Source organism: Scomber japonicus, chromosome 20 (assembly GCF_027409825.1).
Source record: "Scomber japonicus isolate fScoJap1 chromosome 20, fScoJap1.pri, whole genome shotgun sequence".
NCBI lineage: Eukaryota > Metazoa > Chordata > Actinopteri > Scombriformes > Scombridae > Scomber > Scomber japonicus.
The window spans coordinates 10,379,574-10,407,395 of NC_070597.1; the positions used below are offsets into that span (position 1 = coordinate 10,379,574).

General features: G+C 38.6%; 1 protein-coding gene across 1 annotated transcript in view; it reads right to left on the reverse strand.

Moving 5' to 3' along the window:
- LOC128380924 (corticotropin-releasing factor receptor 1-like) overlaps window positions 1-27,822 on the reverse strand; it is a 69,522-nt gene continuing 41,700 nt past the window's right edge. Inside the window, exons 6-14 of the mRNA XM_053340815.1 lie at window positions 21,645-21,751; window positions 18,137-18,257; window positions 13,582-13,735; window positions 11,934-11,994; window positions 8,653-8,725; window positions 3,791-3,876; window positions 3,429-3,564; window positions 3,060-3,101; window positions 1-141 (exon numbers count right to left, since the gene is read on the reverse strand). Of these exons, the coding sequence (XP_053196790.1) occupies window positions 1-141; window positions 3,060-3,101; window positions 3,429-3,564; window positions 3,791-3,876; window positions 8,653-8,725; window positions 11,934-11,994; window positions 13,582-13,735; window positions 18,137-18,257; window positions 21,645-21,751 (921 nt within the window). The remainder of the gene's footprint in view (window positions 142-3,059; window positions 3,102-3,428; window positions 3,565-3,790; window positions 3,877-8,652; window positions 8,726-11,933; window positions 11,995-13,581; window positions 13,736-18,136; window positions 18,258-21,644; window positions 21,752-27,822) is intronic.

The following is a 27,822-nucleotide window of genomic DNA, read 5'->3' on the forward strand; positions in this document are numbered from 1 at the left end:
TCATAGTGATGTGGACTGCTTGATGCTGTGAAAGCTGACCCGTGAGGGTGAAGTGGGGATGGACATAGCCTGGGTCATCCTGGCTCGGATGGAGTGCTGCTCCTGCCATCGGTGGAACCGCTTCCTTACAGCTGATCGCACCTACCAAACATGAAAAAGATGAATTAACAAACTGGATACACGCTCAGCTGATTTGTTAACATGGTAATGATTTAATTAGTCAACAAACACAATAACTAATATTATGTATATTCAAATATTCCATTTACATGGATGCTGAAAAGTTACATTAAAAACTTTATTAATAACTCTTCATGGTCATTGTGGGGTATGTATGTGTATGGTCTACAGCCTAAAATTGTTTCAGTATGACTTCGTTTAGAATTAATTTATTTTTAATCTAATTTACATTGGAATCTTGAAGCCTGTTTCTGCTGGAAAAACAAAAAAGTAGATGAAATGTTCGAATGACAAATTTAAAGTAATATATATTAATCTATAGGTCAAACAAGTTAAAATACTGATTACATAAGTCAAAATGACTACATGTACTAAGAAAAGGTACGAGGCACTAAATCAAAATTATACGATAGTAATTAGTTCACAACTTTGAGATTTATCTTGTAAGGCACATTTTTAAGATATGGAGTCAAAATTACGAGATACTAAGTCATAATTCTGAGATGTGTCTTTGTGTCCCATAATTTTGGCTTAAAAAGTAAATCATTTGAGTTACATCATAATCTTGACTTACGATCTTATAATTGTAACTGTACCATCATTTGACTTAGCCTGCTCATTTTTTATTTTGATCATTCCTTTTTTCTTATCTTGGCACAAATGTGCTCCCATATAAAGTCAGTCTCTGTGATGTAAAACTGCTTTTACAGGTCCAGTTTAAACACAGAATCCTTAGTAACAACATGCCATACATCATTTTAATGATGATTAAAAAGGCTTCCTCTACTCCACTCTCACCCTCATCCCAAAATCAATTGTCCCATGTGTCCCACTTCATCCCTTGCCCTCACTAATCACAATGTAGTCTGAAAGCAAAAAGCCGATCCTAAGAAAATAACAAAACCTCATCTTAACACACGGAAACATTTTACAGGTCAAATCGTTGGGGCACTAACCATCATAGTGTCCGGCTATTGTCCTTTGGCTCAATGTTGGATAATTTAATCCTCTACACATGTTTCAATGCTAAATGTTTTCTTTTTCTCCTGAATGTGACCACGGGTATCCTCTGTTCATCTGCCTCATTTCTTCCTCTTGCCTTTCTGCTACTCTCAGCTAGTAACAAAACACTAAATCAATATCCTCTGTAAGCTACACATGCTGGTTAAGCCCCTTGTTGGAGCTACAACACTGCCCATGATGAGATATTCATTTATCATCCAGCCGGCTAGAGCAGTGAGGGATGATAACCAAAGGGCAGCAGTCAGCTGATATTACATCCAAATACTACTCCAGGAATAACCTGTAAGGTAACAGTAATGATTTCTCTATGATATGATGTTGAGCCTTGAAGCTAGATGAAGCTGTATAGTGGACCAGAATATCAGATTATGATTCAACTGATGAACCTGCAGCTTGTCTTAATTAAACCAAAAGATCTTAAAAATCCTCATTATCACAGTGAAAAGGTTAAGCGTTAATATAATTGTCTTTCTACATAGCTTCTGGCTCAGGAGGCACGTTTAGGATCTATTCAGTGACATCAGGCAGTATATCACAGGATGTAGCCGAAGCTAAAGTGGTATTTATTGTAACTTTGAAGAGTATGATGGGATAATTAACTTTTAAAAAATGCTTTTAAGTACTGAGCTGTCCTTTCTGAGATGAAACCTTTAAAGACATTAAAACATCTTTTTTTTCAACCTTTCAGCTATTCCCACTTTTCTGCCAAAGTTTTTTTTTCCACATGAGTGACTTTTTATATTTTTGGTTCTCAATCGTTCGAAGCGAGGCAAAGATCATTTGGAAAATCGGTGATGTCACTTATTTCTGTGCACCAGTCAGAATTAGCAATATTTAAACGCAGTTATTTGGATCAAAATGTGACGACAGCTGTTTGAAAGCTTTCAGTGTCAACTGAACTCTCAAGATTAAGATTAACTTTATTTTTATCCCAGATGGTAATTGGTTTGCAGTGTGTGCACTACAATTTAACACACACAATAAGAAAAATACACACTAAGAAAGAAAAAGAAGATCTGCAGCAATCCAGCAACATCCTGTAGGTCTTATAATGTAATATAATGCATTAAGAAAAATGACTGTGACTATTGCACAGTTAATAACCACATTAACCACATTCCCACAAGCTTTACAAATGTTTTCTAATATGAAGCCAGATAGGAAAAAAACAAGTTGCAATGTTACATTTGTTTTATGCTCTTTGTGTAGTGACGAAAAAACTAAACTAATTGTTTGGTTGGGTGCTCGGAAACATCAGGAGAGAAGATGCAAAGAGGGGAGGGGGATAGTGACAGATAAAGGTGGACGAGAGGACAGGAGGGTTATGAGTTCTGGTTGGGATTAAAAGGGACATGGGAGGATTTACTTTTATAATTTGTGTTGTCAGGAAAGGAGCAACACTTCATGCATTAGTTATTGGATGTGGTCACAAATCAAGAACACAACACAAAGCACAAACACTGCTTCTACACACAACGATAACACTAGTACCATTAAACATTATACTACTACTACTAATATTACCACACATACAACACTACCATTTCTGCATGCAGGCATGTTATTATTTCTGTGCTATTTTGAGATGTTTCACCCTTGATTTCTCCATGGATTCAAATTAAGGCTGACACTGTCATAAAGCGTAAAAAGTGATGTCACTTATGTTGGTACATGACAAGTCTTAATTGTGCCCTAAATATGAGTGCTTGAGGCTGTATCGCTCAATTCCCCACAAAAACACACAGCAACAGCCACCAAAAGGGAGAGTGGGAGCGCCTGAAGCAGTGGAAATATAAGTGTCTGAAGCAGGGTGAGCATAAAATGTTAGATCAATAAGCGGATGTGAATCTGCTTACCTCACTGTTTAGGAAGCAGTAAAATACTGACACAAAGAAGCCCTGTGTGAGAGGTGGAGGAAGATAAAGACAGGAACAAAACATCATCAAAAAGGAGGGCATTCAAAACATCAACACCCTGATCCTGTTTTAATCGCACACACAGCAGCTTATCACACATTACATTCATTCAATCATCTCCTGAGAGGAACAGTAATTTTGCTTTCCTTTCATAGCAATTACTGTCTTCTTCTACATAATATATATATATATATATATATATACATATAAAATACACCCACACCATATAAAATACAAAATGATGAAATAATACTCTGTCTCTGAGAGCTGTCTAATCCTTTGTCCCTTTGTTTGAGAGATAAATCATACCTGGAAGGATTCTAAAAATGAGTTGAAATATATGAAGACAATTTGAGAGATCTCATCTTCCCCCGGGTTCACAAAGAACAGCATATAGGTGATTCCCAGGAGAGGAAGAAGTACCAGCGTAGCCTTCACTGCTTTCCTGCAAGACAAGGAGAACAGTGAGTATAAAACCATGACAGGAAAGGGACAACACACTACTGTCTTTTAGATGGAGGTAAGTAACAGCTCTATGAATTTATGTTTCTCTTCACCACACTCCACTGATCAAGTAACATGAATAATTTAAGGAGTGTACATACAGGAGTATCTCAAAAGGTTTGTCTTTGCAAGTACAGCAGGATTACATTACACCTACACCTACATACCTGTACTGGATTGTCTCCGATGTGGTAGAAGCTCGCAGTTTGGTCATGAGGATTCTCACAATGTTGAAGAGGAAGATGAAATTGATCTGTGGGGAAATCAAACAAAGCACAGTGAGCTTCTTTATTAAAGTGCAACAGTGTCTTCATCACTCTCTTCTTCAGTGTGGTGCAGCCTGAACCATCTGCAGCTAAACGTCAACAAGATGAAGGAGCTGGTTGTGGACTTCTGCAGGTATGAGCCTACTCTGACCTCCGTCTCCATCCATTGTGAAGATGTCGAGGTAGTCTACTCTGACAAATACCTTGGAGCGCTGCCTAGATGAAAAGCTGGAGTGGACTAATAAGACAGAGGCCCCATGTGGAGGCTACGATCCTTCAACATCTGCAACAAGGTGCTGCAGATGTTCTGTCAGTCAGTGGTATCTAGTGTCATTTTCTAGCCGGTGGCATGCTGGGGGTGGGGGAGTACGCTAACAGGCTGAGCAAGCTTGTTATTAAAGCCAGCACCATCATAGGAGATATAATTGATCTGGACATGCTGGGGGGTGATGGAGGATAGGAGGATGCTAACCGAGCAGGTGCAGATTCACACCTCCCATCCCCTCCACTATGGGCTTGTCAAACTGAAGAGCACCTACAACAACAGACTGATGTGTCCCAGATGTTCCACAGAGCAACACAAAAGGTCATTTCTGGCGGCAGACATCAAACTTTATAACTCCTCCCCTCTCTGCTGCAACGTGGGATTAAGCTGACACTTTCCACCCTATGCTTCCCCCTTTCTCACAGTATCTGATAACTGGATAAGAATATGTATATATATATAATATTTCTACAACTACTACTACTACTACTACTACTTACTACTACTACAACTACTTACAACTACTACTATCTACAACTACTACTATTACCACTGCTACTAATACTACTACAACTACTGCTACTACTACTATCTACTACTCTGCTACCACTACTATTACTATCTACTACTACTGCTACTATTAGTACTACTACTACTACCTACTACTATCTACTACTACTACTATTACCACCACTACTACTACTACTACTACTATCTAATACTACTGCTACTATTAGTACTACTACTACTACTATCTAATACTACTGCTACTATTAGTAGTACTACTACTACTACTACTACTACTACTACTACTACTACTACTACTACTACTACTATCTACTACTACTTACAACTATTACTACTACTACTATCTACTACTTGTGTTCTCTCACTGCTCTCATTTGATTAATTTATACATATACATAATTACTGCACAATGTATAATAACAACCTTTTCTATTTCATTATTATTTAATATGATTTGATTGTTGTGTGTTATGTGTGCTGGTTGCTGCTGTTGTGACACTTAAATTTCTTATTCTTATTCTTATCAGAGATACAGAAGGTTGTTTACTGGTTCATCACTGTTCTCGGTCATTGACGGGTTTCAAACAAACAATGGAGCATGCGTGTGCAGAAGGTGGGTCGTAAAGTCATTGTCATTCTGTCGTCATATTAGATGTTTCCAGTATTTAGAAAAAGGACAAGTTGCCGGAAACATTAGTGCATAATGTCTGCCTGCAATTGTACTTCCCAAGGTTTAAAAAGAAACCTCCCCAGACACAACATACCACAAAAAATGAGGAGGGAACACATCAGAAGCATTAGGAGGAAGCGAAAAACATCAGGAAAGCCGTCATACAGTAAATATATCAGTCAAACATATGGCTTTCCCATTTATAAACAACGGATGCAAAGGGGGAAGGGGGGTTGAGTTGAACCCTCAATGTCACAATGTCATCAGGACTTATATAACATGTTACATTTTAAGTAAAATAAAGAAAAAAGTAAAATTACTGTTAAAAGGCACAAGTAAAATTTAGTGGCATTTAGCAGACTTGGCAGAAATTGAATATTATATTTATAAGTAATGTTTAATTAGTGTACAATCACCTGAAATTAAGAACCAGGGTGTTTTCTTTATAATCTTATAATGAGCAGGTGATCTTCCACAGTATTTGGGCCACTATAGGTTCTCCTACATGATGGGGTGGAGGTTGTACATGGCTCTTATTCTACATTTCTATATTCCTAAATCTATTTTACCAGCTGTCGTTGATACTGTACAACAGTCAGTTACAGAGTTGTTTATTTGTTCATCTGTCCAATACATTTGTCTGTTTCACTTGCACTTACTCAACCCAGCAGGTCGGCATTAGTCTTTAAAGAAGTAATAATGTCCTGTGTTTCAGTATTGTATTTAACTTTGTAGTACTATTCTACTTGATATCTTTACATCTCTATTATTACATCCCTGTAATGCATAATATACATATTTAAACTCAATCAAGCGTGACGATGCATAAAACAAATCCTGCTTTGATGAATATATTTGGTGCTATCATTGCACAATACAAATTAAAGTTCTTGGAGTAACATGGTTGTTGTTTTTAGCTCAGTTTCTATTCTCAGACTTAACTTCATTCCAGTTGATTGTGCATTTATTATTCATGGATTTCGTTATGGATTTGTTTCTCACCTGCCTCTTTGGATGTGATTTGACAGCTCTACCACTGCAATTTCCCAATGGGAATAATAAAGCACTCTATCTCTCATTACTTTCTGACATCCCTACCGTATCAGTGACTTGCAGCCACAAGTCTATTTGTTCCTACACAAAGACATTAATCTTTAAAAATGTCTTATTCCATTTTTGAAAAAGGCTCAGTCATTTCCTGAAACAGCTGTGCACCTTAGTTTACGGTAAATGTTACTGAAAGAGCAGTAAAAAGTGCATTTGTTAAGAACTATTTTTGGCTGTGGGCTTATACACATACATGAAATGCTGCTGATGGTTACCAATTATATAAGCATTTTAAAGTACTATACTGTCAAGTAGTTTAATTATTTAATACTACTTCATATTTCTACTACATTTCAGAAGAAAATATTGCACTTTTAACTTTTACCACATTTACTACTACTATTACTACATTTATCAGACAGCTGTAGTTACTTAGCGCAGTAAGATCTTACGTAAAAATATGTGATGAATTTATAAATTAGGATGCATTTGTTACGCATCACACTACCCAATACAAATGGATAAACAAAAAAGTCTCGACTTTTATTACAAAGATGCTCACATTGTAATGCATCTGTAATTTAATATGGCGGGCATTCAGCGAGAAGATGACTTTGCTTTTATCTTGTACTTCTGGGTTTTTTACATAAGTATAATTTTTAAGTGCAGGACATGTAATGGAGTATTTCTAAATTCTACTATTGCTTTTTTTTCTTTTACAGACAACATAAAAAAATATCACTGGCCTTATTCTTTCGTAATGCATAAAACTGTCTTGATTATCTGAGGTGCTACTTAAGAAGAGCAGAGAAGCACAATGTGATGAATGACAAAATCAATAGCTCATGCAATATGTGTGAATGATGTAACATGGGAGTAAAAATAGCTGTTGGAATACTTTCCAGGGCCAGTTGACCTGACCTTGGCCTGAACAGATGTACTGTATGGCAATCATTCAAGAACTATCCATTCTACTAGTGTTCACCAACCTCATGCATTAGTGCTTATGTTCTACGTTTTAATAACATCTTGTATTTATTCTTCATAGCAGTATATCATTTTATTGCTGACATTAAAAGCCACCAATGGCAAGGCATGGAAAGTTCACAACCACAGCACCCTAACAACCGGTACCACAACTATTCTGGTGACCCAAAAGTGATCCTGCAGGATCAAGTGCGAAGCAAAGAAATAAAAAGCCTGAGAGAACATGCTATTGTAAGAAGACTAGAATTTAACTGAATGTAGGAGAAAGGAGAAAGATATTGAAGGAGGCAGATGTGTGCTTAAGGGGAAAGCGAGGCAGGAGAGACAGAATCATAAAGTGCCTCTTGAAGAAATGACTTTTTCAACTGAAGAGAGAGGATAAGGGTATGTGCTGTTTCTGACGAGGATGGGAAGGTCATCCTACCACTGGAGACCCAGCAGGGAGGAAATAGTCGCAACTGAGCAGAGAAATGGCCAAATTGCCTCAGCGAAGGGACTTCTAGCAGAGGTAGTGGCTGGAGTGTGAGGGCACGCATGTGCATAACGGCTAAGGACAATATTTTGGAAGCCCAGCCAGGAGGGAGTTACTATAGTTCAGACGAAAGATGACTAAACCTTGTACAAGGAGCCAGGCTAAGTCCCCAGCCAATCTGCAAATCTGCAGGATCATTCACACATGAGCCTTGCCCGAGGTCTGGTTGTCTAGCATCGCATAGATTGTTAGCAGGAAGAGTCACAGTAACACAGCTATGTTCTGAATGCCGACAGAGAGGTTTTGTAAGTGGTAAATGTCCAGTTTAAGGTGATTTATTATCTTTTCTGTGATTTAAAGCTTAGCAGCTGAATGTAGAGCTGGATCCAGATGAAAGAGCTGTTCAGCTGTAGTGACAATACGGGATTCACAGTAGTTAAACTTGATGGAATGAAGAAATGAAAGCATGAATACCTTATCCTGGGGGTATGGAACTGACCCAGGGTTGGAGATAATTCCTAATAGGTACAAATAAGACTGAACAAGTCCTTGGATTACGTTCTTGTTTTTCAGTGCAGAGTCCAAAACGATTCCCATATTTCTTGCAACGTGCCAAGTTGCAGAGATTTAAAAGTTACACTTGGTAGGTAAAGTGTTAGAACTTCACATTTATCTTCGCTAACATTAGGAATGTGTGGAGGTAACCAACATTTCATGCTTTCTAGGCATCCTAAAGACAGAATAAAGACGAATAGACTCAGTGGGTTATGTAATACAGGCTCTGAAGATCTTACCACTAACACAAGAATCATGGGACCTTGGTAGATGTAGTCGGTGTATACGCCAGCTCGCTTCCCAAACCAGCACCTGAAATGTCAATGAAAGCAATCAGTCATGCTTAGTTCTAACATGCAGCCGTATTTATGTTGTCAGTCATCGTTCTAAATAAAGAAATTCCCCCCAGGATGAGTGTGTGTAGGCGTAAATTTCCTAATTTGTGCTCAGTGGTTCAAAAACACATGTTTTCCAGTCAGTAATTTAGTCAAAATATGAATTAGAGAGAATTTGGTGAGTAAGTATTTTAAAGCAATGCTTCAGCTCTTGTAGATACAACACTGTCCAAAAATATATCAATAATATTATTAAGTTGTTTCCATGTATAACATCTGCCAGTATAAAGACCATATTTCAAATAGAGACAGGAGAGCAATGGAAATCAAGAAAAATAAAATTTGAATGCTTGTTGAAACATTGAATAAAATAATATAGTTGACATATTCTTACTGTAATCGTAGAATTATTCACTTTAAATAAATGTTTAACGGATAACTGGTGTAGTCTCTCATCACTTGACTGCCATAGCCCGGTTTTCCAACCCAAACCCAATGATACCTTCTGGCTACATCAATCTTCAGGTCTCAACAGGTCTCAAATACATATCTTAATTAAAAACAAATACATAGTAATTGCTTTAAACAGCTGTGAGTACACTTTATTTTTAGTAAGGAGACTTCAAACAAAAGTAAATAATTTAATATTTTCAGCTGCAGAACAATACTTTGCTCCACTGCCAAAACCTTTGCACTACCTGAGCCAAAACCCCCCATTCATAGTCAAGTCAGATCAAGTCAAATGTATTTTTAGAGCACAGTTAAGAACAACAGGAGCTGATAATCAGTTCTATCTTCCACCGATAACCAGAGGCCAGTAAAGGGGTGATGTGGTGTCTTTTTTTGGACTGATGAACTCCCACATAAAGGGAGTTCCAGTAGTCAAAATGTGAGGTGATAGAAGCATAAAACTGTCTCCTGATTGCCAAATGTGGGAAAACACACAGTAACTATCTGGCCCTTCTATAGACTGATGTTCAACTCCTGTTACATGAATTTAATCAGAGCTGCAACTACTGTATAAGTCGATTAACCCTTTCATGCATTGTGGTCATTACAGTAGACAGCTATTTCAAAAGCTGTCTTCTTATATGTGCATGGATTTGTATGCGTCATCCCATATGCTACCACTTCATCAACAACTTTCGGATCTGGTTGACAGTGCATTGCATCATATTTTCTGTTTTCAGTGAGAACATTGTGCTTTCTTTTTTATATGTTGTTTTTGTTTTGTTTTTTTCTTCTTTCACACATTTGAAATAATCTAATCTAATCTAATCTATCTTTATTCACCGCCTCAAATGTAATGATTTAATGCTTTGCTATCCATGATAACCGTGTTGACTTACTATTTTAAAGTCTCCTTTGATTCTGGGAAATTAAATTAGCATTTTAAACTTTTATTTTTTGGACAATTTATTGATAAAATAATGAAAGTAATTGTGAGGTACATCTCTAAATGTAATATCTATATGATTAAAGATGAACTCATCAATACTTTTATATCAACAATAGATCCCATCACTATGAGAAACATGACAGAAGTTGTTCATTGTAATGAAACCACAGAAAATGATCACGCAACTCTTCAGTTCGACAGCTCTACGTAGCATTTTAGCTTCTTTCAGTTCATTGTTTTGGTTTTATGGTTGGAAAATTAACTGTTTTGGTTGAGCAGAATGCATTTATTTTAAGCAAAAAACAACAATAAAACTCACTTTACATTACCTGCCTAGCACCAAATGCCTCAAAGTCAAAGTTAGTGACTAGGAGTTGGTGGAGACCAAACCAGAGATAAAAGGAGAGGGAATATAGGACTTAAATTCACGAGTGTGGACCAGGGTTATTATAGTTTTGAAAATTTCTTTAGTTTTTATTTTTATTTAGTTTTTCAGTTTGCTTTTTTATTTCAGTTTAGTTTTAGTGAGTTCAACAAGTGATTTAGTAGTTTCACTTTAGTTTTTATTTAGTTTTAGTTTTTCAGGTATTAAGAGAAGGCCTTGACTTGTAGAAGGATGAAAGAATGTGTGATACCAAATATGGTTTATCATCAAGTCCTTTTTAATTTCATTCTTTAACCACGGCTGCTGCAGGACAGGAAGTAATCGAGGGAGAAAATGAAACGACAATGAAAACGAAGCTGAGTTTATCTGCAATTCAGTTTAGTTTTAGTTAGTTTTACATTGTTCAGTGTAGTTTTTATTTAGTTTTCGTTTTTTTTTATTAATTGTAGTTTTTATTTTAATTTCAGTTAACTAAATTATTTTTTCATTGCTAGTTTTAGTTTTAGTCTTAGTTTTAGTTAACTATAATAACCCTGGACTCAAACACAGCTCCAGATAAACTGTAATGTTGCTCTGTGTCTGCTGGGTTTGGGTTTTAATCTTTTTTTCACCATAACAACCGTATGAGATAACAATAAGTCAATGTTATGTTTACAGATTTTTTTCGGTGTGCATACAATCTATTCATACTGCTCTAAGTGTGCACATATTGCTCTCTGCACTGTGTGTAAGTACATTGAAAACTACCGGAAACTGGAGTCAAAGTTCTTGTAAGCAGCAGCTGAAAGTGTGTGTGGTAAGATAAACTACAGCAGCTCCATTTATTATTCTTAGCAGTTTTTTAACAATTGAGCTTTTATGGCACCGAGGAATAAGATTTATCAGGCTTTGGATACACAAACAGCACTTGTGAGTAGGTCTAGCACATTGTTGGTCTTGGGATTTTTTGACAGTTAGAAAAATATTGAGATACTTATCCTTTCATTTATCAATACATAATAAATGTGCCAAAAGTTGAATGAACACTGAAAGCTCATCATTCATTTAAATTAGAGAAATGCCTTTAAAAGAAAAGTACAAAAGGATATTTTTATTCTTTGTTCACTTTTTAAATTGTTGAGCCAATTCTTAACAATCTCATTTGTGCAACAAGAGACCACTAATAACAATCAAGCACTTAGCGCTCTCCAATCAAAGCGAAAATGGTCACAGGGTTAAAGCACAAATTCGAGTATCGCACAATGCAAATGTGATTACATCAGGTTATTAATGGACATTCATCTCCTTAATGCAACACAGTTAGTCTTTGCCCTTGTCCCGCTTTTGTTACCGGGGGGAAGAAAAACACTTGATTCTCCTTGAATATGCAAGAATCTCAAGAGTCACAAAGAAAGGACTTACTTCTCATTGTCATAGTACAGCTTCCCAATGGCCCATGCCACAATTATAGGGAATGGTATACCTGTGAGGCAAAAAAGAAAAAAAGACAAAGTGACAGATTCTTCTTTCATCTCTTTATGCTATTTAAATCACAAAATACCAGTCCAGGGATTTCCCACTGGAATATGAAAACCTTGTATTTTTTCAGCAGTAGCACCAGCGCCTGCCAAGCTCTGTCACAAGCAATTGTTGCTCGTGTGCTGTGATCTACAGATGCAAGCCAAGACTTGTCACCGTCTGAGTTTTTCTTTGTGAATGAATGAAAAGCTGGACTCCGGTTGATGATAATGCAGAGTGATCTGTGGTTTACTGACTTAGAAGGAGTATAATAACGCAGACAAACAGCTATTACTCACATTTAAATGACACTAACAGGAGCATGAAGACTTTGCCAGTTGCCACGTCACACATGTAAGTCTCACGTCGCTCTGGAAACTTTCCACTTCATTAGCAATGTACTGTCATCAGTGTAATGTTACGCCTTGGGAAAATCGACTCTCTCTTAGCCCTGGATTACTTGAAAAATGTGGGGTTTTTTTGGTCTTGTTGTTTTCCTCTCTTGTCCACACACCTCGCTGTCCTAAGTCATAGCGTTTCTACTCCTGAAGCCTGAGAGTCAAAGCTAAGCGAAGCAAATAAAATTTGATCGTATTTATTTATTTTTTCACAGCAGCTCTGAAATATGCTGCCATTCTCCATTCACACAGAGGCTTCACACTGCCCTGGGGGAAGTGTAATCCAGCTGGCACAATACACCTAATCTCAACAGCACATAGTTCAGTCTGACAGTGTGAAACGGGGTGTTAGTGAACTCCACACCAATACATTTCCCAGCTGCCAAAAGAAATCCTGCTATCTCCATCAAGTCAACTGCTCTCATTGTTGGGTAAATGTGTGTCCGACCTTCACTTCTTTCTTTTTTGAGAAATGTTTACATTGAATTTGCATCAAGTTGAGATGAAATCAAATCGGCCAAAGTTATTAAATGACTAATTTGACATTTTGGAAAATACAATTATTCACTTTCTTGCCAAGTTAGTGGGGGGATTCAGACCGAAACAGCCCTCTGTAGGGGGCTGCGTTGGTGGAGGCATATTGTTTAAGGTACCCGGTGAGCCAATAATATGCAGGAAGTCCAGTTTGAGTAACAGATTTATGCTTTTTAAAGGCTTTTTGAACCCTAAAACACTGCCCAACTATTTTGAAATACTCACAAACAGGATTTTACAACTCTGGAAAGCATCACAGCAGCAACTATTTTATCTTCTACTTCAACTGGCATCCCCGCTGCATTTTTCACACAGAGCCAATGTCAGTCTAGAGGCTATCTTAGATTAGCATAATCACTGGAAGCAGGGGGAGGGGGGGACAACTAGCCTGGCTAAAGTTCAAAAATACATCTCTATCTTGACTCTTTAATCCGTACACAAACACCAAATGTACAAACAAATTAATGTTTTTTCCCTCGAGGTCAGCTGGTTCCCCTTTGCTTCCAGTGAGCATATTTCCCAAATTGGCTAACTATTCCTTTTTAAAGGTTTCATACAACTCTGGAGGTGGTTAATCGTGCAGGTTAATTGAAGAGAAACAGCAGGTTAAGTGTACGTACACCAGCCGATGCAGATGAACATCCACTTGCGGAGCTTGTCGGTGGAGTAGGTGAGGACAATGGCAGTGTGGAGGTAGCAGCCTTCGCCAAACATCCAAAAGAAGTTGGTGGAGTGGAAATAGTTGAAGGAGGCAGTGACAAGACGACACCAAACCTACAAAATGAATCACACTGTTATTCATATTTTTCAACGGCTGATCTGTTTAAAAGGATCATACAATATCTAACTTTACAGCCAAGTACTTTTCACAGCCTAATCCTCATTTGAGCAGGAAGTTACTCCATTTGATATTCAACTGTTGGCTGCCAAACAACCCCGTTTTTAATAACACATTAATTTTCATAACTTCCTTGTATGCCAGTCACTTGTTTTCCAAGTTTTATTTCCCAGAAACATAGACATGTGATAAATTAAAGGATAAGCATAAATAAATGAATGCAGAGGAAAAGGAAAGAATGAAAGAAAGGAGGAAGAAAAATGCATCTATATACTACACACCTTCAAAGTCACAGGATTTCAACACTACGGAGTATTTAAAGGAAGCTACCATCATCAACACAACACATGAGGGAATATTTTTTAAGAAGAATGGTGTTCATCTTTTCAATAGAGTGCCACACACTTAAGAAATCTGTGACAAAAAGCATTGAAACTGTGCTGGCGATGACCCAACACCTTACTTAAACACATTTGGGCCCTTTTTTTGCTTTAATTCAACATCCATCTCAGGTGCATGAATGCAGCAACAGACTCCCCGACCTGAAAAGGGAAGAATAATGAAGAACTTTCTAAAAAGTTAGAATAAAGTTAAAATATGCACACTTCTTGCCAAACTTGGCAGTTTTGCCGCACAAATTAAATCAGAAGTCACAAGCCTGAGCGTTATCATAGACTCCGGCTGGAAGTTTAAATCCTACACAAAGAGGGTGATCAAAGAAGCTTTCTGTGGCCGTTCCTAACCAGATAAGGTGCTGAAAAACTTGATGATGCGTTTAATTTATGTAGATTACACTACTTTAATGCTCTCTGCACTGGTTTTCCAACAACAAAACAATCCACTGATAAATGTAATTCAGAGGTCTGCTGCCAGACATTAGCTATCACCCCAACGTTAGCTAACCTGCACAAGCTAGCAGTATCTTTTAGGATTGAAGTGCTTTTACTTGTTTACAAGACTCTTACATAACTAATTCTTTGTCATTTTATAATCCTCCACAGCCTCTTAGATCATCTGCTACTGGGTTTAAAAAAAAAAAAAAAAACTTCCACAGATAAGAAAATTGGCAGCTCTGCCCTTTTTAACTACACAGGAAAAACGGGAGAGTATTTTTTCCAGAGTAAAGAACATTTCCCTCTGAAATAGTTACATTTAATCATTTTGGAGTATAATTATTACCCGTGGGAGCAAAAACATAGATTAAATTCTGTTGGAGTAAAACAGACCACACCCACTAACGTTCCTCTTAAGTTTCATTTCTGCCGCCATTACAAATCTCTCGCATGAAGCAGCAGATCGAACAGCGGGGATAACACGTTGGAGACACTTTGGAGGTCAAAACAATAGCTTTGACTAATTTGGGAATTTTCCTGGGTCTCACATGTCAGGTAAGTTTATTGTAACGTTAAATTGTTAACTTAATGTGTGTAAAACGGTAGTGTTGAGCGACATTATGGCTGCAAAGCACCGTGACCTTAAGATGCTAACGTTATATTATAGCTAGAGAAGCTAACGGTAGCATTTGATCACGCAAATTGTTCAGTAAGTCTACATTAATTAATTATTAATCAATTACGCTTTTAGTGGTTTATGGACAGTATTAATGCCAAGTGACTCGGTGCAACGCCTGTCCTAATGTTAATTTCTCACAGAGTAGTATTAGTTATCAGTAGCTAACATCAGCAGACTTTACACCAAAACTATAGAAATCCCTTCTGAAAGATATAAGAGACATATACAGCAATTAAAAACCTATTAGTTCAACTTTTTTTTTACTCACTATTTTCATGCATTCTCTTGTTTATTTACTTTAAAGCACTTGGAGCATGGTGCTAGATAAATAAACTTGTATTACTATTTATTAATTATCACCTCCAAATAATAAAAAGGTTTTTGCTTCACTTTGTTTTTCTGCAATACACAGAAAAAAAAACATAAAATCAATTTTCAAATAGATTTGGTGCAAAGAGGAACAGTCGATTGAGTTTTGTGGAGGTCGTATGAGACTGATAATTTCTCCCATTAAGGGAGGATCATGTTTATCCCGCTAACACAGGTTTGATTACATATCCAAGCGGTATAGTTGCAGAATGGAGAAAACTATTGAAAGGATAAGGCTGTAAACAAATGCAATGAAAAGATCAAAACCAACAATATGTCTGTCTCTCAAATAGTTAATGATTTTTCTGCCCTGTCTGTGGCACTCAGCCTCAAGTTACTGGTTCCTACTGAAGAGGTAAATCCTAAAAAAAAAAAAAAAAAAGCTCACAAATTCAATACCAGTCAAAAGTTTGGACACACTTTCCCATTCCCCTGAACGAGCGAGTGTGTCCAAACTTTTGACTGGTTTATAAAAAGCACATGTTCCTCACATGTACATTTGTGCTCGAGGGGTTTAAACACATGTGAGTGATTTTACCCAAAGTATGAGTTCCACTTTAGATACCACAATGTACAAAAATGACCATATTATCAAGTAGTTTCCATCAATTGTCCTATAAACATAATGAATATAAAACAAATGAAAACATATGCCAGTTTGATGGGAATATTACAAATAGTAACCGGAGAAAACTAGAAATCTAGAAAAATTAAACTTGGAATACTTGTTGAAATATGAAATAATGAATGTCTATTACTAAAAAGACTAAAGGATGAGGTTTATGTACTAGGTTTATTTTTTTTATATTGTCAACAAGAATCTGACTTCTGTACACTGATATTTATTTATTAAGCTTTAAAAATGGGTCCAAAATATATATCTTAATATTGAAACAAGATGGCTGCACTGTGTGAGGTCTATGTATGAAACTGTGGCCAATTTGTTACAAGTAATATTTGCAGGTAAGGTATGTATCACATGATATGGTAGAGCTACATGAACAAGCAAGAACATTTTACACTCATATCTATGTTTGATTTGACAGATAACTCATTTAAATTCTTATTATAAGTTATCTAATGATATGTTGACTCTCTTTGCTCTTTCTTCTGTTTTGCTCTCTTGTTCTTCACTCTGTATTGAGTGTTTTATCAGACTGATGGTTATTTGGGGCTCACCCTCATGCCTCTATGCACCTTTGTTCTGCCTCTTTCCTGGTCGATGATCACTGAGGCCGTGAAGTGAAGCTTAGCGAAAGTTCAGTCAGGAAGACTCCATTTCATAAAAGGCATACTAAGGTTATCTCTTCCAGCTTTCTCTCTCTCTCTCTCTCTCTCTCTCTCTCTCTCTCTCTCTCTCACACGCATGCATACTCATCTACTTCTTGCTTGTCAATGTCCCAAGGGGCCTAGTCTTAAATTCAGTTGTCGCCTGTCACTCACGGCAACCAATAGCAAAACGCCACACTTCATCGTTAGCCTATCATCTAATCATAGCCTTTTTAAATATGCCCCCCTCTCTCTCTGCTTCAGTCTGACATACAGCTGTTATGTTCGCCCCACCGCCTCCCCATCTCAGACTCCACAGGATCTGCTGTCCATCTTTCATTCAGCTATCATTTCATCCGTCTCATCAGCATCTCCACCGCCAGTGTCTGGACTGTGTCTCTCATTGTATTACGTAATAAATATCTTTATTTTTATTCACTTGTCTCTCCTGATTGAAATGGGAGTTTTTACTGCATTTTGGGGGCAAATTCAGGAGGCTTATCTTTCTCCCAGTTATTACACTTAGAGTCAAATCAAGCAGATGTGCAGAGCTAACCCTAACCCTAGCCCCACAATAAACAGCTACATGAGTGTCACATTGTACTTGTGTTGTTGTTGATTGTTCGTGATGTGAAAACACCAGAGAGAGAGAAAAGGCTTGCTTCCACCATGAAGCGACCGTCCTGCAGTCTGCTGACAGCGCTGTCAGCCTGAGACTCGATCACACTGGACGGTAGTGGAGGAGAAGGCGGAGACACTGGTACTCGTCTGTTTACAGTTTAGCCGACTCTGCAATAATTTAACACCCGAGCTCAGAATGTCAGAGCTCAGAGCAGGAAAATCACAGTCTCTCTGTCCTCTGCTTCTATCATTGTGAAGGACTGACGGCCAATTGGGAAACTCTAACACTTAGTCAGCCAACTGGTGATGTAACTTCATCACTCAGTCACTAACTCACAGACAACTGCGGTTACTGGGCCGCTCTGTGGTCGGTCCAGCCAAAAAAAGCTTCAGTACCTTCCTTAAACAAATGCCACTCAATGCCAGTAAACAACAATGCCTTTAATACACATTTGCATCATCATAAGTGTATAATATCACCATACTTATCCTTTAACCTGAAAGAAAAGTATGCTTGAGTGTATCTCATTGCTCATGTCAAAGATCAACAGATAAGCGACACCTACCACATTACTTTCATGCACCTCGGGGCTCATAGTCATCTGGACGATGAACCAGGTGGCGTTCCTCAGGATGAAGGCGGTGATGAGATTCCAGTGGATGATGTTTCTCAGGCATCGGATGCTCCTGCAAGAAAAACAAAGGAGGATGAACTCATGCTGAGATATTTATGCCATTTTTCCAACACTTCTCCTGTCGGGCGCCAGGGAAAATAATATGATTACATGCTGAGAAGATAAAAGATGAGGATGGGGGACAAGGAAAAAAGTAATGTATAAGCAAACATATGACCAGACTGGTGGGAAATATATGAATTAAATATCTCTTCCTGCTGTGTCTGAGTCGTCTTGTGTATTTAAAAAAAAACAGATGTTACACTCACAGTCTTTAGCTATTCCTCAACAATGAAATCAGCCATGAAGTAATCAAAAAAAAAAGAAAAAAGAAGGAGATGATGAATATGAATAATGAAGAGATTTAGCCTCAAAGTAGCATTTCCCATCACTTCCCAGAATCCTATCACCTCCTAATATAATATGAAGTAACGTTTTACTCCCACTGTTTGCTCTCTTGTTTGTGTCATGTCCTGAAAGTCTGATGCTTTTTTTTTTTTTTTTTAACGCTGTGAATAAATCGACCTCAGGATACAATTAAAATCTGCCCCACCACCTCAGAGCGAGTGGTTGAAAATAGAAGCTCACAACTGAATGGACAGAGCAACCAAACCTCGGTCACTACGGTGACAGCTTGGTTTGCTGTCACCAGCTGACGGCATTATCACCCAGCAAAGGCTGCTCCCTCTTCTGCCAACCATGAATGACATTATTTATTTTTTCGCATTCATTAATTCTTATTAGGTGTCACTTGGGCCGGCTTTGTGCTGACTGAGCAGACATGCATGAGTAAGAATTTTCCAAACACGATGTATTATGGTAGTTTTTTTTTACTTTTTTATTGACTGTGGAGCTCGTAAAGGAAAATAACCTTCTTATTAAAACAATAACTGTTGCATAGAGATGCTACAAAAATACCTTAGCTTCAAATAATTATAATATTACTCTTTTTTTAATAAAAAAAAAAGCAGCCTTAAGGATATAAAAACATTGTGTTGTCCTATAAACAAGCAGCTAATTTGTCCCCCTCTCTGTCACACTGTTACTGGAGCTGCCATTAGTATAACAAAGGCAGCGAGTATCACGCCAGAAGCACAGAGAGGGAGGTTTTCCCAGACAGTCGTATTCATTACGCCATGTGACTTCACTTTCATTGGCATGGTGCCGGTGGGGCCAGCGTGGCCTGATGTGTATTAATTAAGAGGAGAGCTGAACACTCCTGCAGACAGGTCTTTGTTAAAGACACAGAGAGATGAACTAAATACATTCTTCATGTTCTTAGCTCGGTTCTTGTTGTGCTCTAATAAAATACGAACATAACAGATTTAATTAAAAGAAAACCTTAATGAGAATTTAGTGTTTGTCTTATCATGTTTGTGTAATTAGAGGACTGTAACGTAAAAGAAATGGTGAAAATGTCCATTAAAGCCTAAGATGCAACATATAATGTCTTATTTTGTCCGAAAATCAGTCCACAATCCAAAGATATTCAGTTTAGTATCATAAATGCTCTGATTCTCATTTCACCGTCTTTGGGATGAACTTAGGGAAAAAAAATGCGTCCCACTTAATAGATTCATCAGATTTGACTCAGGCTGAAACTAAGTAAATGTTTTTATTAGGGCTGTCAGCGTTAACGCGTTAATCGTGATTAGATTAATGCAATCCATAATGCGTTAATTTTTTTTAATCGCATTTTAATGTTGCAAGCCTTTTTGTCCCTTCTACTCACCCGTAGACGGCTCCTCTAGCTGTAGCACTATGCTTTGAAGTGGCCTCCTGCAGTAAACCTACCGCAGTGATGGAAAGTAAGAGAGCTACTGGACTTTTGAACGGCTTGTTTAACTTTAAAAAACTTCGAGACGGTTCAGTTGACAAGTCAAAAGTAAAATGCAACCTGTGTGAAACGGAGTTTAACTACCACCGGAGTACGTCGAGTTAGAGTTAGCACCTCCATGCTAAACACCCAGGTGCAGCCAAGCGAGCCTCAGCTCCACCAAAGCACCATTTTGGAGTGTGGGAGTCGCAGCAGAGCCGTGATTGATTCCCAGTTCAGACACTCTGGTAAGAAATGCTTTACATTATGGGCTTAAAACTGCATTGAAATGTAATCGCGATTAACTATGGAAATTATGTGATTAACCTCGCTTAAAAAAATTAATCGTTTGACAGCCCTAGTTTTTATTGTTAATTAATCTGTTGATTTTTCTCAATCAACTGATTAGTCGTTTTGCCAATAAAAGTGAATGGTGAACAATGTCGATCATTGTTTCCCAAAAGCTGCAAAAGAGGACCAAAGAAAGCAGAAAATATTCACATTTAGGACACAGAAACCATAATATTAATTTTCATTAAATAATGACAATAAATGATTAATTGATAATCAAAATAGTTGCAGAATAATTTTCTTCCCCCCCAAATATTCAGTTTACTGTCACTAAAGACTAAAGAAACCAGACGATATTCCCTTTAAGAATCTGGAGCTGGAGAACAATCAGTGATCTAAATAGTTGATTACTGCAGCTGTATTTGACTCAGAAAACACGTCACAGGAGCTAAAGATGCTCTGACTGTAATTTCACTGTCTTTCGGATGACTTTCGACGCCCTTGAACGCCCTGCCTCTTCTCCTTCTCTGCTGTGATTCTCTCCTTCTCGCTCCAGTTTCACAACACTGAGCAACAGCAGCAGCGTTTACAAACCGTTCTCTGCATCTCACTGGCAGCAGCACCTTTCTCTTAAATGGTTCCCAACTCAATCTCATTACAAATGGAGAAGGTGAGTAATAAACGGCGAACTCCTTCACTGCTCTAATGCAATTTTTAGCAGTCCGGCCGATGCTTCCCCCCCCCCCCCCTCTCTCTCTCCTCCTCTCTCCCTGCTGTCCTCCCTGTCCAAGCCACTGTGGCCCACAAAACACGGGTTGTGCATAAACGCTGTTCTGTAGAGCTTCTATTTATTATGCCTCTCTGTGGCCTTTCACGCTTTTCGCACTCCCCCGGGGGTGTCTCGGGGATCGATAACAGCCACTGCTGTCGAGGGTGCTAAGACCTTTCTCTCGTTAACGCACGGTTTATTTCGGTTTGTCAGAGAAACCCATTCCACCTCCACCAGTCGTCCCAGCAGGCCTCCGCAAAAACTGTTTTGGTTTTCGCAGCTTTTTCTGAGATGGGTCTATTATTCCCATTTGTGGGGAATGTGCCCTAGTTTTTGCGGGCGTCTAAACCCCTTTACATCTGCGGGATTGAGATAGGGAAGGTTTCATCCCATGACCAAACGGTTTTTGAATAAGAACGAGAGGCGCTTTCAACGAGGGATCTCGAGAATTCTGACGTTTCTGTCACATCAAGGATGCCTTTAGGATTATCAGTGGACGGGGCGGTAATGGGAGAAACACTTACCTCAAACACAAGAAGAGGAAGAAGGCTATGAGCAGAGCCACCATTGAGATGCAGTGACCCAGGAAGTTTATGATCACTGCGATTTGGTAGTGCATCTTTCCTTTTTTCTGCAGGGGAAGAAAAAAAATGAATTACACTGAGTCTTTTGGGGCATTTGTGACTTACAGAAATAATTTTTTTCAGTATAACAAAGAGACTTAAAAAGGCCTTTGTCTATTTTTCAAGTGTTTAGAGATGATTCCCGCTGTGATTTTCAAACGAATATGTGAATACACAAACACCCGCACCCACACACACACATGCAGAATACACATGAGGTCTTCTGGTTTCAGTGCTGCAGCTCAAGGTTTTACATAGTACAGAGTAACATCTTGTGCTAAATCTGTGCCTAAGACCACTGTCTGTGACTCAGATATCCATTGTGATCGGATTTCTCTCACACTACCAACAGTAATCTGTGCTGTAAATGGATTTATGTAACCTACTGGTGTCTACGCCGAGATTAAAAGTGGGCATGTTTAATCCCTGCCGTACCCCATCCTTAAAATACGTCATCTGCCCCATTCACTATTTTGGTACAGCAGTGACTCTTTTAGTGGACAGATGCTTTCTTGATGTCAACGATGTGAAATCTCCTCAGATTTGTCAACGTAACTTTGTGAATACATAAATATACAAAGACATATATTAGTGGGATTGTTATTTCTGCACATATCTAAACATTGACTGTTGGTAGGAAACTGTCACTGACACTCCTGAACCTCCTACCAAACAGCTTTTGCAGCAGTACAACGATGTCACGCTGCTTTATCCACTTCCCTTCTGAGTGGGTGTCCATCCAAGTGTAGCTTCAATTTCCTGAATATTTGCAGAAGGGTGGAAAAAACTACTAGTGTATGTTTTCATCCACCGCCATGATGTGAATAACCTTTGTGTCGTCCTCCCGGGTCAAATTGACTGTTCCTTCTTTCCTTTCCTCCTTCTCTCTTTCTTTCCTCCCTTCTTTCTTTCCTCTGTCATTCTTTCCTCCCTTCCTCTTCTTTCTCCCTCCCTCCTTCCTTTTTTCCTCCCTTCCCCCTACCTTCCCCCCTTCCTTCTTTCCTCTGTCCTTTCCTCAATTCCTCATCTCCTTTCTCCCTCCCTCCCTCCTTCCTTCTTTCCTCCCTCCACCCTACCTTCCTCCCTTCCTTCTTTCCTCTGTCCTTCCTTCCTTTCCTCCTTTCCTACCTTCCTTCCTTCCTTCCCCCTACCTTCCTCCCTTCCTTCTTTCCTCTGTCCTTCTTTCCTCCCTGCCTCCCTCCTTCCTTCTTTCCTCCTTCCATCCTACCTTCCTTCTTTCCTCTGTTCTTTCTTCCTTCCTTCCTCCCTTCTTTCTTTTCCTCCTTTCCTACCTTCCTTCGTTCCTCCCTTCCTTCCTTCTTTCCTCCCTTCCTTCTTTCCTTTCCTCCCTCCATCCCTCCCCTCCTTCTTTCCTTTCCTCCTTTCCTTCCTTCCTCCCTCCCTTCTTTCCTTTCCTCCTTTCCTTCCTTTCTTCCTCCTTTCCTTCCTTCTTCCTTCCTCCTTTCCTTCCTTCTTCCTTCCTCCCTCCCTTCCTACCTTCCTCCTTTCCTCCCTCCCTTCTTTCCTTGACTCGAGGACAACAGGACGGATAATAGTTGGAATGTCAAGAAAAACAGCTACAGTAGCGCCAATAAACCATTGCAGAAGAAGACGGAGCAACGACAAAATACTACGTCTGTAATAATACATATTAACAAAAATGAAATGAAATGATGGTATTTCATCTGCTGCTGTTTTTCATCTCTTCAGTGGACATTTAAGTCTTCAAGTACATCATGATTTATGTCCACCTTAGCCAAGCATAAACTTCTTTTTTGGTGCAATATTTAGAGATTTGTTTAAATTTTTCAGCGTTTCCACTCTTTTATGTGTAAAATATGATGAAAAACAGGTGGATGGACACAAACCTAATAATTACTTTCATGACCAGTAGAGGTTGCTTGACAGGAAAATGAAAATATAAGTTGTTTTAGATGATGGATCGAGCTGATGATGAATGGTTTTGGTGGTGAGGACGGTCTAATCCTGTAATGTGTCTCCCAGCAAGTAGGTCTGGATTTTTACAAGTCTATTGTAACATAATACTCACATATGTTCAAGTTAATGTTTAATATAGGGCATGGTTATTTTCACTATCCAAAAGTCGATTAGTTGTTTGGTCTATGAAATGTCGTAAAACGGTGAAAGATGTTGACTATCAGTGTCCTCTTGAGTCTTATTTTGTCTACAACTCAGAAATATTCAGTGTTCTGTCAAAGACGACTAAAGAAACCACAAACTACTGACATTTGAGAAGCTGGAGCTGAAGAATCTGGACCTTTTTTATTTTGCTTGATCAATTTTAAAGTTGGCAACTAATTGATTAATTGACTAACTATTACAGCTCCAGATTCTAAAACACCCCAAACATTGGTAGCCAGAAAAGAGACGAAAAGATAAATTGTGCAGAAATGATTTAAATTCATAAAGAGAAACCACATTTTGCAGTTTTAACTCAAGTTGCAGAAAGTTTTAGGCAGAGGGATCAGCATACATCAAAGCTCTTTAACCTAATACTGTGTTGACATAAGAACCATTAAACCACGAAGCTGTCCACACACCTTTGAGGAAAGACTGCAACCTTTTTTCTCTCCACCTACGAACACCTTTGTCTTCAGACCCTTCAGACCCGATCAGACGTCGTGTTATATGAACTAGTTTATTTCCAGCATGGTGAACCCATTTGAGATGGAGGCCAAAACCTACAGTTGACTTTGAGGCTTCAACAGATTGAGTCAGACAAACCACGTGGGTATTTTTGTCCCAGGAGTTTATTGCTGGTGCTTTGTCCCAATAGGAAAATAAAAACCCAAATGCAACTAGCAGGACATATCCTTATCCCTTTGGCACAGCTGAAAGCATTTTTTCACTGAACTTGAAGTGCAGATTTTGCCCTCAATCCTTTTCAGTGCAGTGGAGCTATAATAAGATCATTTCAAGGGTAGTATGGACAGGAAGAACGATTACAGTGACCATAAACTCTTTCAGTATACATATATATGAGTCCTACATTAAAGTGGACTTGAAAAAAAAAAAAGAATTTCCTGTAAAAGACACTCTGGTGTGCAGGACTGGCTAACACATCAGGGCACAAATCATGCAAACAGCAGGTTTTAAAATGGATAGCAGAGTGCTGTGAAGGTGGGGGGGGGGGGGCGAATGGCGAGGGGATAATATAAGACCCACCCACCACTTGCCTCAGGTCTCACAAAATGTGTAGGCCACTAGAGTCAAAACCGAACCTGACTCACTTTCCTTCTATACGAAACAACAAAGAAATTTATAGTATAACCTCGGGTGCATCCCAAAAGGAAAAGAGGAAAAGATTTTTTTTTTCTCTCTCCCTCAAACAAACTTTTCAATAAGCGTTTGATCCACTCAGTTTCTTTTCCCAGTGGGACCGCTGAATATCTGGTTCAATACTGACTGAACTTTAAAGAGAAGCTACTTCAACTCTCCCTCCTTTTCCCCTGATGTCAATCACGCCGCCGCTGCCACCCGGTGATTTATTTCATGGCTACAAAAGGAAAAAAATCAAACACACATTTTAAAAGGTCAGACACTCTATATCCATCTTCTCCTGGGAATCGATTGGACATCAGACTCAGAGAGTCTCAGAGAAAACACTAAATGAAGGCTCTCATTCCACAACAATGTTCACTCATGCTCACAGATCTATAAAGTACAAATGACTACAACTGTACTGCATCTGGTAACCTAATCAGCAGGGAGGCATACCTTCATGATTTAGATCAAATCCAGGTGAAGATTAAAGTGATATTCTATACTCTTCTGTTTTTTGAAGGGAACATATCATGCACACTTCCAGGTCTGTGTTTTCATTCTGGGGCTGTACTGGATTATCTTTGCATGATTTACAGTTTAAAAAAAACACTTCTTATTTATCTTATATTGCCTCTTTACGCAGCTCCTCAGTTCAGCCTCTGTCTGAAACAAGCCGTTTTAGCTCCTGTCTCTTTAAGGCCCCCTTCCTGATGAACCCACCCTGTTCTGATTGGTTAGCATAGCTGCTTGGGAGGCTACAAAACAAACACTAGAGAAGCAAAGTCCTTTATTTGGGGAAAAAATATGCATGGTAGTCAACATAGTAACAAATAATCCTGTTTCAATTGTGCACATAAAGTTCCCTGTTTTAAAAAATGAAGTGTAAAAATGGTAAAGAACCAACTGTCAATGAACTCTCATTTCACACAATATACAGTATGTAACCAAAACCAACATTCCCATCAGAGTCATCCCTTTGTTTCCGAAGGCCTACATTTCCACAGCACAGTCCCCGCCTAACCTGTTTTCTCATCTCTGAAAATGCTTGAAAGACAGGTGAGATTCTTTACTTTATTATTAAACTGAGGGAACATAGAGCTGAGGGAACATAGACACGCTTCACCTTGTATCTTACCTGATGTGTTTTATCCATCCACTCAAGTCCCATTTCTCGAGACATATGGGCATCATGTTAACGTTTGCTTCAGCGGCTAAGGGTAGCTTAGCCACAAGGAAGTTATGACACCACCTTACGTGACTTTTAGGTGTGTAGCCATTCTAATTACGTATTTTCAAGGTCTTCTACTTCAAGAGTTTTGCGACAAACTGCAACTTTTTTGACTTGCAGGATTGAAAAACATCATATGAGTAATTTAATGCACAATTCAAACAGGATCTGTGTCTCTTGCTGTTGACTATCATACACATTTTTTCTGAAATAAGATCTGACAGTGGTCCAGTGGAAGGGGGGGTGGGGGGGGACTTCACCTCCCTATACTTCTCTATACTTCTCTACAGCCAGTTTTTGGTTTGTCCATTCTGGGTTACCATAGAAACATGGCACTGCAAAACATGGAAGAAGACCCGCTCCCTATGTAGGACTCATTCTTATTTTCAGGTGATTATATGCTAATTAATAATTATAAAGCCCATTCTGCTGGATGCCTTTAAATTCTACAGACTGGACCTTTAAGGCTGAATGAATGCAGTGAAACAAAACTGTAATTCACTCTAATTTTGATGGTAACATAAACCATCCTAATGAGGGAAAAAAGCACCAGCTAAAATAATAGTCTGCAGCTAATGCATTATTTACATTTATTTGATTAATGTTTGCTAATAGCTACAGTGTCCAGCAGCTTTAGGAAACTACTGAGCCTTTTTCAAAATAAAACTATACATTTGTGACCCATTTTTATAGATTTCCATCTTCAATAAGAAGAAATGAAGCTTAGTGTAAGCTCAAGCGGGACTATTTTATGTCATTCATTCATTCTTACCCCCCCTTTCCTCCCTTCCTCTTCTCTCTCCATCTTCTCCTGCTTTTCCGTATCAGCTGATTAGGGACGTCTACTCTTTTAGTTAAACCAATAAGATTTCGCCACGATCTCTATCAGCCAATTGTGTCATTGCTGTCAAACTTTAAGTCTGTTCTTCTCTCCGTCGCTGTCAGCTGTCATGTCAGTGTGAATCCTTGTCGACCCCTTCAGCATCCTCTTCATCCATCATCATCACCACCAGTGTCTAAAACCCACATGGGGGCAGAGGGAGGGGTATCCTACTTTAATCACAGCTTCACTATCCCCCCCCCCCCCCCTTTTAAAAAAATATGATGACATCACGATGGGGTGTAATCGCCACAGACTTTCCAGATTTCACATCATTATTGTGCAATTTTTGTTTGCTCAACCGTTTAGTAGAGGTCACTTTGTGTCATGATATCTGCTCAAAAACAAAATCTATCTAACCCAAACTTTTTACCACTTGTATGAGGCATGTAATGCACAAAAAGACCATCAGATTGAGTTATGGTTGTTAGATACAGGTTGTGCTAGTGTATAAAAGAAGAATAACATAAATCACTGCTGACATAACAGATCCTGCTGGACACATTTTTGAACTCGACTTTCCTTTTTTCATCTTGTACACGAACAGAATGAGTCTCTAACAAGTTTTTAAAAAAGTTTAGAACAAATGACATGTCCTCAAAGAGGTAGGACAAGCAAAATAAGGGTCTTTAAATAGCACTTTCTTAGTGTGACCTACAAAAGTTAATGACGTCATAAAATCTGTC